The 12,203-nt window shown below is 30.8% G+C and overlaps 1 protein-coding gene across 1 annotated transcript in view; it reads right to left on the minus strand.

The window, feature by feature from the left end:
* LOC148232783 (multiple PDZ domain protein-like) overlaps positions 1 to 12,203 on the minus strand; it is a 243,705-nt gene that overhangs the window by 124,091 nt on the left and 107,411 nt on the right. Inside the window, exons 7-16 of the mRNA XM_088191080.1 lie at positions 11,748 to 11,985; positions 9,395 to 9,486; positions 9,109 to 9,315; positions 8,003 to 8,230; positions 4,695 to 4,865; positions 4,104 to 4,256; positions 1,588 to 1,711; positions 1,193 to 1,326; positions 389 to 563; positions 209 to 300 (exon numbers count right to left, since the gene is read on the minus strand). Coding sequence (XP_088047206.1) covers positions 209 to 300; positions 389 to 563; positions 1,193 to 1,326; positions 1,588 to 1,711; positions 4,104 to 4,256; positions 4,695 to 4,865; positions 8,003 to 8,230; positions 9,109 to 9,315; positions 9,395 to 9,486; positions 11,748 to 11,985 — 1,614 coding nt within the window. The remainder of the gene's footprint in view (positions 1 to 208; positions 301 to 388; positions 564 to 1,192; positions 1,327 to 1,587; positions 1,712 to 4,103; positions 4,257 to 4,694; positions 4,866 to 8,002; positions 8,231 to 9,108; positions 9,316 to 9,394; positions 9,487 to 11,747; positions 11,986 to 12,203) is intronic.

A 12,203-nucleotide genomic window follows, 5' to 3' on the forward strand; every position in this document is an offset into this window, starting at 1 on the left:
TAGAGACATCTCTGGTCGAAAATTATAAATAATATATATAAGAATTAAATTTGGTTCAGTTATTGGATAAGTTTGACGTTTTCAAATATCTTAATACCGCGTTTTTTGGCCATAAAAACATAATATAATTTTTACTCGAGGGTAATGTTACTCGTTTATTAAACCGATGCCAATTAATATCTGTCCGATGATTTATTAATGTTTTTACCTGACTGCTCACACTGCCGTTTCTTTTGCATCGATCGCCGCTCCCCAGTGAGCTCGAGGGCAAAGGCTTCGCCACCCCTATCCTGACGATACCTGACGGAATAAATTAATAAATTATACATTTACCTCCCTCAGAGGGTTGCAGCGTTTATAATAAATATATTTGCTATTTGATAAATACCTCTCGGCGCTGCTTTCAAGGCTTGGACGGCATGTGCCAAAGAGGCGCCGGCCAGCGATTGTCCATTGACTGATAAAAGACGATCGCCTGGACGAAGAGTGCCAGCCCTAGCCGCTGCTCCTCCGTTTACTACTGATCTCACAACTATCACAGTTCCTTTAGGCTCCACAGGGTCCTAAAAACATTTTTTGTAAGTTAAATAATATTAATAATAAGAGGAGAGGGACAAATAATATTGTATGAATTAAAAATGCACCGCTGTCACATACACCATGTCAAATGAATATTAAGAATTAGGCAAATCTCGAAAGGAAAAGAAAGCAAAATCAATTCAAACCATACAAATAGTGTTGCAAATATGCAACAAATGCAAACTGCAATGCTATATCTATATGGCTTTATACATTCCTTATTTTCATAATGTTGCATATTTACAATCTACTGTTTGTACTGAAATATTTACAATTAGATTTTCAATAAATGTTTTATTTTATCATTATTATTTAGATTAATACCTTTAATATTTTGTTCGGCGATAAAAAAATCATTATAATTAGAAGCTTGAGTTTAGTTGATTTTTTATATTACAAAACACTAAAGAAACTTTGATGCTGCTTTTATTTATTTTGTTACGACAATAAAAGTAGATTAATAAAATGTTCATTGGCTTAATGTGTTATGAATTGACTTTAGATGTATGTTTTTCTTAATTTTTATGTCGCGCTTTAACAATCGGAGTATACAAAACTAAAAAAATGGTATTTGTGGTGTTTATTATACACACATTTATTTATTTATATGTACCTGGTAATCTAATATGGAGAATCCCAATCCTCGATCGCTCTTGGTCAGCTCGATGTACTCCGGCTGATCGCTCCACATCGCCAGGCCACTCATTGGCTCCAAAGATCTCGATCTGCTCCTCAGCGACGGATTCCCTGGAATATTCCACCGAGATAAGAATCGTTCGAAAGTAAATTAGAACTCGTCCGGAGCATCGAAGTTTATAGTAAGTATCTAAAAGAAGTTTGCGAAAAGTACCCGCTCTGTAAAAGCGCCCGCGTTCTAGGTCGTAAATCTTTCAAATTGTCACGTTTCGCATCGAAGGAACTCACTAATAAGAAAATTCTCAGTAAGCTCGTTAAAAGCGCTCGCTGAAATGCTTTTAAATAAAGTTGCCTTGGGAGGATTGCACTCACCGACGTTTGCGGCCGTCACTGTAGTGTTGGTGCTGCACATAGACGCTATAGAGCTCTCGGATTTGGCCTTGATCATGCGCTCAGGAAGCGGCAGGAGGTTCTGTAAGCTACCACCGAGGATGTTCTGAAATTAACAACAAACCATTAGTCAACGCGTAGATTTTTCGTCACGTTACAGTGGCGGGCTTTGCGCATGCTCGTTCGCGTGCAGCGCTCGACCGAGTATAAAATCTGCGCCAGATTGAAAGACAGTGTCATTTGTGTTTAAGCCGCCGCACGGCGCAGACGCTCTATCACATACATATGATGTTGTGATTATAACAGTTACTTCATATTTTATAGGCCATAGAATAATGCGACACGCGTGATTCACCTAGCATTTTGAGAATAGATTTTAAAACATATTTTTTCAATAATACAAGCATAATAATGCAATAGCATAAACAATTTAAATTATTAAGCAACTTTCTTGTAAAAAATTCAAAGCAAAAAAAAAAATTTAATCATCATAATTAGGCAGACTTTTCCAATTCGTCATTATTATCTTTATATATAATATTTACATACATACAATACATATAATCATTTACATACAATAATGTGTAAAATATTTTAAAAAGCTGAATGACTCATGTTTAGAGGAACGTTCTCGCGCGAGAATATGGGACGTAATCGCGACTCTCTAAGGCCGTAGCTACAAGTAATCGACCGATTGTCAACACTAGTTGATGTTTTTTTATAAGGAAAACAAGGAACTGTATCAACCAACAAACCATTACTTCTATCAACAATATATTAAGATAACAATACAGATATAATCCGTACTTTTAGTAACGTCTGATAATAATACGCAAACATTTATTTACGAAATTTAGGAAATTTACTTTGAATTATCTATAATAGCAATTCATACTTGACCACAAGATTCTTGGACGCTACAATAAATCATTGATTATGGCATACAAAAGTTGTAATCATTTCTGCTAAAACTTTACTATTAAATTATCTGAAAGTAATATTGATTAAAACACTTTATCATATAAATAAAGGTGATCCAATATTAATTTTTAAACTTTAAAAAGAAACACAAATTTTAGGAAATATTCGTTTTTTTTTATTAATCAAACATTTTCTCTGAATATTTTAATTAAAATAAAAATATTCACAACAAATTCACATTTTTTTATTAAATAATACGAACAGATTTCTTTGTTATAAATTGTTTTCGTATTTGAAAAGCAAATATTTTTTATATCCAACATCTTTCAAATGACAGTAATACCTCTTCATTCCCTTTGATATCATATCGGGATAAAATATCTCTTTGGAGCTCTCCAAATCGGCTGTAATTTGGATGCCAGCTGCGATCAATGGATATTTAGATTTATCTATAACTTTCATCTCTTCTTTATTCACAGCCTTCGGCACTACATCTAATACATACTCGAGGTTCAACTCGCACACTTTTTCTTCATCACTATCTTCGATGTGCTCTGGGATCAGATAAAAATATAGCGCTTCAGCTTCTCGCTCAGCAAAATGACACAAAGCCACCATGAAATCGTCGAGAGTAAATTCTTTGTTTGATTCGTCTACAATTTGATTGAACATATTCTTCAGATCCGTAACTAATTTGGGAACATCCTTGGGACTGTTTACACAAATACTCAAGAATTCTGTATTTGATTTTCGTAGCGAATTCTTTTTTCTTCTGCCTCTCTTTGGTTTAGTAATGACTTTTCTAACAATAACTTCACGTAGTTTCACATTTTCGTCACCACTGTCACTAGAAGAACTTTGTTCATCGTCTGATGTTGTAGATTCAAAATGCAGCCTGCACTGTGGTTGTTTATCCATTTCTATTACATCCTTGTGTAAAACGGTAATTTTAACATTCGGTACCAAAATTATGAACTTCCTCTCAGACATTTTGATCTTTGCGATGCAAACTTAAACTGCCTTATCTTAGAATTTAATTTGAACTATATATAATGTAGTGTATATTGACCAATTTTGATGATAGTGAAGAGATTAACAATGAATAAGACTATTTGTGACGAGCTGTATATTGAAATATAGTAATAAATATTGATCATTGATAATTATAATCAATGTTTTGAAACATTGAAATTTTCGAAACAAATTTAAACACTTAACATGTATAAGATATTTAAGAATACAAAGATATTATGATAAAAAGCAAATTTGTTTGCTGAAAAGAATAGTGATTGAATGTACTTTCATTGTAACCATAAAAACAATACTGATATACATATCTAAAAAATATTAAATTTTAGACGGTGTAACTCGTATTTGTATATTATTAGCAATACATTAGTTTAAGAACCATTTTACAATCGTATATTAATTAAATATTTAAGTTTCCCTTTCCAAATAATGTCGTTTATTTGGAATATTAATAATATTATGCCACTGTTGATAATATTGAAATATGACTCTCATATGTGTAATACGTGATATAATATTTTAACATAAAAATATTAAAAAATACTTACTCTAGCAGCAAAAGCAGCTCTATGTTGAGCTGTGTCTATCAGAGGTCTTCTCGACGATTTTCTAGCACACACCAGACAAACACTAGCTGGTAGCTGCTTCAGCGCTTTCACGACCTCCAAATGATGCAAGCCCAATAGTCTTCTTCCGTTGACCTAACAAAATAAAAGCATCAAATACAATACCAGCTGATTCACCATTATATTGCATCGACACACACCGTAGCATGTTTAATTTCCGAACTTTAATTTTTTGTTGACCTTACAAAATTAAAAATTAAAGCATCAAATACAATACCAGCTGATTCAGTATTATATTGTAATAAAAAAAAATCCGAAGATATCCTTTAATTTATCTGTATTTTTTTAATATTTATAATATAATCCGAACTTTAAAAAACACACAAATTTAAGGATATCTTCAGATTATTTTTATTAATCGAACATTTGATTTTAAAAAAGGTTTAAATTTTTTAATAAGAATAACAATTATATATAAGATTCTGCCGAATTGGCTAACTGTATTTGCGAATCTTGACGCGAGTTATTTATAAAACAAAGTTGGTAATTAAGGTGTTAAATATTCATCCTCACCTCGAGAAGTTCATCTCCGGCCCTTAATTGGCCGCTCCTGCCCACGGGGCCGTCCTGCAGGAGAGATCTGATGTAATGATGGGGCCTCACTTCCCTTCCGTTCTCCACTTCGACAGTGCCTTCCAAAGATATGCCCAGTCCACCCCCCGGCTCCTTTATCATCATGCCCACCTGATGAAAGTAACGAAGTTGCAAGTTTAATAAGCGTAGACGCGCTTTGCATTAAGGGCCGAAACGTGTCAAGGTTCAGTGTATCGCAAAGGTATGAAAAATTCATATTAATTAATAATCGTAGCAGTGACCATGACATATGAAAATGTAATTAAAATATAATATTCTAAGTCACATTACAGTCCGCTATTTTCGAGAAATTTTAAATATATTTTGACAAAAGATGATATTTTTCACGCTACAAAATAATTATAAATGTATTTATTATCAGTCTTTATTTCGTTTTCATGATATTTTTACAAACTCAAATAACGCTATTATTACGTGAAAACGCGTGTTCGGATGGTAATGTGTTAAATGTCAATTTTGTAGACACAAGTAGTCTTACATGTAAATAATCAATAGCAATGCTAATTTTTTCAGATCACAATAAAATTTTCCTTAAAAAATTCATAGTCAAGTTCGTTACAAAACAAATGTAACAAATTATTATTTAATAACATATTTTAATCAATTTTTATTTATTAAATTAACAAAGATAGCAGCGTAGATAAGCTTAGGAGATTATTAAGCCAATGGAATCTGTTTGAACCAATGAAAAATATTACAGTACATTTGAAATTTTGATAGATGAAAGTAACGTTATAGTACGAAAATATATTAATAAAAAAATGTGGTATTGTACATGAAAGCCCACACAAAGTTTAGCTTTTTCGCATACTACATTCACCCGAATCCGGACCCGAAGAGAAGAAATCTCATAAAGTACAAATTTGTGTAGTCATCCTTTGTGTCCTATAAACGACACGCGGAAAATCGAGCAAGTGCTTTAAAAATGTATAAATTCATCTCGGAGATGACTTTCGCAGCGGCGGTTTATTGATATTGTCCCATGGAAAGGCAATTTGGCAAGCCCTCTCCCCGAAGTAATATAATAATATTTTTTTCTATTATCTTACTTTACACATCATAATAATTCTTCTTCCACGATATTTCTACATTGATGATAATAATTATGACATACACTTGATTCATTTACAAATCTCTTCTGAAATGACACATATTAATATGTAATTTTTAATTATTTATTATTATTTTTTTGATCAAAAGATCACAGTTGAAGTGATGATCTATTCCAAAGATTTACTTCAAATCTAGAGCTTAGGGTATTTCTGCTATCTTTGAATTGCAACGGTCTGCCGAGTGATTTTTTTATCAGCAACTTTGTGCGCTTTTTAAGTAGTAATCTTGGGTATGATACATCAATTATATATATTACAAAGTATGAATTTTGATAATGCATACATAAAATAGTCAATGTATGCACTGTCAAATCACATCAGTTACAGTACACACAAAATAATATATAAACAATATAACTAGTAATTTTGTTTATAAATTATTATTAAAAAAAAAATTTTCTTTAACATTAAATGTATTAAAATAAAAAAAATGTATTTAAACATCGTTTTGTTAATTATTTCTTGGAAAAGTCTACAATAAAAAAAATATATAATTATGTAAAATTATTTTTAGTGAATATAATAAATATTTTTTAATAAAAATATATACAAATAGAATAATGATATCGTATATCAATACGTATTTTTATAATAAAATATGAGCATTAAATAAATATATCAATGTTCAATAAAAAATATTAGATTGGGCAACATTTTATTTGTAGTGTAACTTAAAACGAATAATATTTGCATTATAATAAATGAGCTGCGCATTAGCGTTGGTTTATCCTAAAGAGTAAAGAAATATATGTTTTGCGGAAAAAGTGTATCATCTTGGGCGATTTTAATTTATAATACTAAGATTGGTGCCAATATTGACATAAGTTTAATTAGTAATATTTTCAATTTAAATCAAATAAATTGTGCCAATAATAATTTGGGTGACAAATTAGATCCAATTTATACAAACGTAAATAATTGCATAGTAATTAAGAGCGAAACCCGGCGCTAATGATAAAGTTAAATTTATTTATTTTTTAATAAATCTTCTATTGTAACATGTCAGGCGTAAGCCTAATGCGTTACAACTGAGTAAGTCAATCAGATATAATAAATACCTACAAGTAAGTATTAACCACCAGACTGTGAGTCAGGGAATCGGTGACACCTATATTAATAATAACCAATAGATGTCACTGCAGCTGAGGCCGCTTTTTTATAATAGCGCATTTTTTATAAATAAAAATTCGAGTACCGCTGCAGCTTGAACCCGCAACCTCAGAGTTACTAGTCTGAGACGTTACGGACTACGCTATTCCGCCCTTAAAGAATTTAAAGTGTAATCATTCATCACGAGGCCTCGTAAGAGTCCCGTATCGTTATATTTTTAATTTTTAAAAGTAAATAAAAATAGCATAATTACGAATGAGGTGGAATGCGTGAGCGATCGGAATGAATTCGGATGATCGTTTGGAAATTGTGTAGATTTTGATTTATTGAAAAATATACTTTTAGGTATGAACTGGAACTTAGGTCAACTTGCGCTATATGCTGATGATTTTTCAATCTTTACCTGCTCATCAAGCAGGAAAATAATAGTCAAAAGACTCGTATTGTAGCTGCGCAACTTTTACAGCAAGTGGAAGATACAAATAAATGACGGCAAAACAGAAGCTAGCATGTTATTTTTTAGAACAATGGCGACTCTCTTGTCACAAATAAAACCTGTCAAATATCTCGGGTTGCACCTGGATTTCCATCTAAATTGAAAAAAAAAACATGTTGAAGCCATTCGACAAATTTAATAATTTAACTGTAATATATACATAAAGTTGCGGTACCTGCTTTGGGCACTTTGATGTAAGCTTTCATGAAGTTTTTATTCTCTAATTAAGCTTCATATTACATGCTAATCAATTATTATTATTATTGTATGTTTAATAAGTTTTCATCTTCAATTTTTTTAAATTCGTCAAGTCGTTTTATTTATTTTTCCAATACTTTTTATCTTGTCATATGTATTTATAAAACGCGGAAGATTTAATTAGACGAATTTTTTGAAACAAATCTTCACCGGATATAAAATTCCGATTCTTCTTATTCTTTCGACTTCACATCCGCCGGAGTACGTGATTAAGGAGCCTAAAAATACGAAAATATAATAATAAAACTTGCCACAATTTCGACTTCTTCGTCGGTTGGCGTGTCCGGTTCCAAGGACAGGATTTCCCGCCACTTGTCCTGGATGGCCCTCAAAGCTGCGGATCTGTCCTCGCGAGGTTCCTTGGCTCCGATCACGATCTCAACGTCTTCGGGTGGGGGTGTGACTGGCGATGTGGGGTGAGGAGAATCGACGGTAGCTCTGGATTCAGGCTCGTTGTCGATCACCGACGATTCTTCGTACTGTAAAATTATTGAGTGTGATTTAACCCTTAGAACTCCAAAGGCATGTATGTCATGCCCAAAATGGTTTTATGTCATTCCTAATATATTTTATATTTTCGAATCAATTTTAATTGACTTAATGATAAAATTTACAGCATTTTATTTTATTAGTTACTTAGAGGAATTGTTAAATTACTAAAATTCGTCGTAAATCGATGGATTTTTTAATCAGTCTAGACCAGCTGCTCAAAACCTAGATTTATTATCGATGGTTCTCAATCTAAAAAGTTATGTTTTTAGATTTACGTACATATTTTCTCAATAAATTAAATTACTGTTTTTAATACAACTCAATATTTAGACAATATATTTTGATAGCACTAAATTCCGAATCATAAAGTCATATATTTATTATTTGGTTTATAATGTTGCGAGGATTAATTAAAAATATGTCACAACAGTGCCTGATTTTTATATTTATTTGTAGCATAAAAAGGGTTAACTCGTATATATTATTATTTATTCAAGAAAATATATTACGATAGTAAAAATATATAAAATGCTATTTTTATCATGAGGCCCGGAATAAATATAAAATATAATTAAATAAAAATATAATTTGAGATAATAATAAAAGGAAAATATAATTTAACTGATAGGCGCTAGTGAAATTATATGCTGCTGAAAAAATACACATTATTAAATATTGAAAGTCATAATTTTATTTTGATGCGTTAAATCAAACATATATATTTAATTTATTAAAAAATCTTTTACCTTGTATAAGAGAATTATAAATTTACTACATTTTAATCTTTTCCCGACTGAAAAATATTTTAATGGAAACTCATACTTTACAGGAATAAAAACTATATTAAAATATAAATAAAAAATACCATTGTTGCTGGACATCTTGGCAACGAAGTCACTGATGGAGATGGCGGCCCTGGAGTGACTCCTTGAGCTTTCAGTGCCTTTTGAAGTTTCTCGTATCTAGGACCCCTCAGATATCGCTCGAGCTTCAGATGAACCGTTGGACCTGTTCCTCTTAAAAGTTCGACAGCTTGATGATTACTGACCGCTTGAAGAGGTTTGAAGTCAACCTTAAATGTTAATCAAGTATATTAGTTAATAAAGCTAGAAGGTGAAACATATTTCAATATAATTATGAAAAATCCATACCTCCACGATCCTATCGTTGATCTGTATCTTGTTGCAAAGATCTGCTGAGCTACCGGTGCTGATGCTTTTGACGAATATACCGGAAAGTTCTTCTGCAATAAAATTATTATCAATGATTTTTGTATACATATGTATGTAACTAATACAAAAATCAGCAAAGGCAACATTTTAATACAGATTTTACAATATATGTTATAAGGCATCGTATAAACATACATGTTTTAAGTTTGGGGATTCTAAAGCAAATTAAAATTGGAACTCTCACTATTGATTAACCACAATCAACTAAAAAAAATGTTTTTAATAATCATGTGCAACATTAATTAAATACATTTAAGTCAATAAACATACATCACAACTACTTTAAATATTTTATAATAACTGTTTTTAGTGTATTTCTAATATATCTGTGTAACATATACTTAATATATATCTAAATTAAAAATTACTTATATATTTTTATCTTATCGTCAGTACGTTATAATAAATTTTGAATACTATCTATTATAAGTATATGATATTGGAGACTTTTGCTTAAGATCGGATTTCAGAATAAAATCGGCCTTTCTCCTGGGATTTTCCGAGATTCTGGGTTGTAATAAATATATTTAAATTATTTTACCTTAATATATTTAAGTAAATTTTATTTTTAATTATTAAATGCATTTGTTAAGGAAAACAAACAGAGCAATATCTTAGTCACTCATTAAAAAAAGTTCTGACTAGTAGTAAATAGGTGCATTTTTCATTGTTCAAGTCTTTCAATTTCTGTCTAATATAATTTTTCTCATTTCAAATTGTTATGTTGCAGAATCTTCATTTGAGTGATGGACAGTTAAAACAAGGCTAGTGGTATTTACGAAACGTAGACAAACTTTATCACTGCCTCTCCAAATATATGCAGCGCATTATCGTATAATAAAAACCTGGATTTTAAAATAGAATTAACAAACACATTTTTTAACTACACTAAATGGTTTGCTGCCAATAAAAATCGTATGCTTACTACTTAATGTATAAAACCTAATACACAAAAAAATAATTTAACGCATTTTAACAAATGCTTGCTCGGTGTGGAGTAACACCAGTTAAAGTATTTTTTTTATAATTTTTTACAAATTTAAAATTAAGCTATACAAATAATATAAAAAAAATACTTTTTTATACGAATCTAAGAAAATATAATTCTAATAGTATATTATTACTGACTATTTGAAAATATTTCTGTTCTAAGGTTTACTTTCAACTTCCTATCACTATTTCAAGATAAAATTTTGCAACTTCGCTAAAGAAATTGTTTCACTTATAAACATATTGCATTTACTACTATGGGTAAAATTCTTATATGAACACATTTTACTAAATGCTTGCTCGGTGTGGAGTAACACCAGTAAAATTATTATTTTTATTACAAATCATGTTAGTCAAATAACATTAAATATAAATTTTAGAAAAAATAGAATGACCAACAAATACCAACAATTTAGAAAATTAGAATGTTCATACCATAAAATACAATAAAAATAATTCGCGTAACCAAACTAATCTACCAATATTGTGTATTGTTTACTTTGAAAAAAATAACCTGATTTGAAATATATGCACACGTTGTTTAAGAGGCTTAAGAACAAATTTTAATGGTTTTAGATCTTCAACCAAATATACTTTAATTAGCTCATAGCTTATTGTTTTAAATTTTTTCATCCATACTGTCTAACTAACATTTTAAATAATTTTTTTGTCTAACTAACGTTATAAACCTATAACATGTATTGTATAAAAAACTATTTTTATATAATTATTTATCATGTTGAATTAAACATTTCATCAAAAAGGTAACGAAAAGATTGTATAACACATTAGTGAAACATTACAGCACAACAGTTATACGCAGAGAACTTTGTTTTTATATCTTATATGTTCAGCATAAAATCCATCTTGTTAGAATAATTAAGTACTTTAAAATATCTTAGTTTTAAGTAAAAATGCATATTTTTGTGCATGTAAAGAATAGACATTCAATTAATTTTTAGATTGTTCAGAGAATTCAGATCCTCCTGCAAGCGGTCAATACAATCAGATAGTGGGTCATCAAAGGAATACTTAAAAGGAATTAATGCTCGATTCGCTCGAGAAAGCTCTCAAATGCGATTTTCTTGCTGAACTTTGAAAAAAGCTCCGGCTTACTATTCCGTTCATTCAAAGCAACTTTTGTTCGCCGGTGCTCCACGTATACAATGGAGAGTTTATATTTTACTTTACCGATTGTACCGCTATACATAGAATAATAGATTGGGTACAATGTTTCCATTGGTCAGCCTTTGAGGTCGATGGAATATAAACAAGTGCTTACCTTGCTCGCAAACATATCCTGCGACCGTGATTCCCAGTCCATAGACGTCTTTCTTCAACTGCACCTGAAACGTTTCCATTTCTGGTAGCTGAGGAAGTCCGGCTAAATCTGGTCTCACGGCCATGTCCAGAGGTAGCATAGGGACGGCTGGAGTCGGAGCTGGAGGAGGAGGAGCTGGAGCCACTGCTGGACCTACTGGCACGGGATTCCTGACTACGTCGACGATGCTGGAGATCGGCTGAAAAATATTTAAAAAAATATTTAAAAAAATATTTTAATACAAATTTTACACAAATATTTTTAATATAAAATATTAATTTGTTAATAAAAAGATCGAAATATTTTTTAGATTATTTAAAAAACGAGAAGTCCTTTAACTCTGTGAAAAGCCCCCATATATTTTTGTAATAAGGCCGATTCGAGTATTTAAGAAAATCATAAACAATGTTATGTTAT

This window comes from Plectrocnemia conspersa, unplaced genomic scaffold (assembly GCF_051122295.1).
Source record: "Plectrocnemia conspersa isolate PC_06_02 unplaced genomic scaffold, ASM5112229v1 ptg000008l, whole genome shotgun sequence".
Lineage (NCBI taxonomy): Eukaryota > Metazoa > Arthropoda > Insecta > Trichoptera > Polycentropodidae > Plectrocnemia > Plectrocnemia conspersa.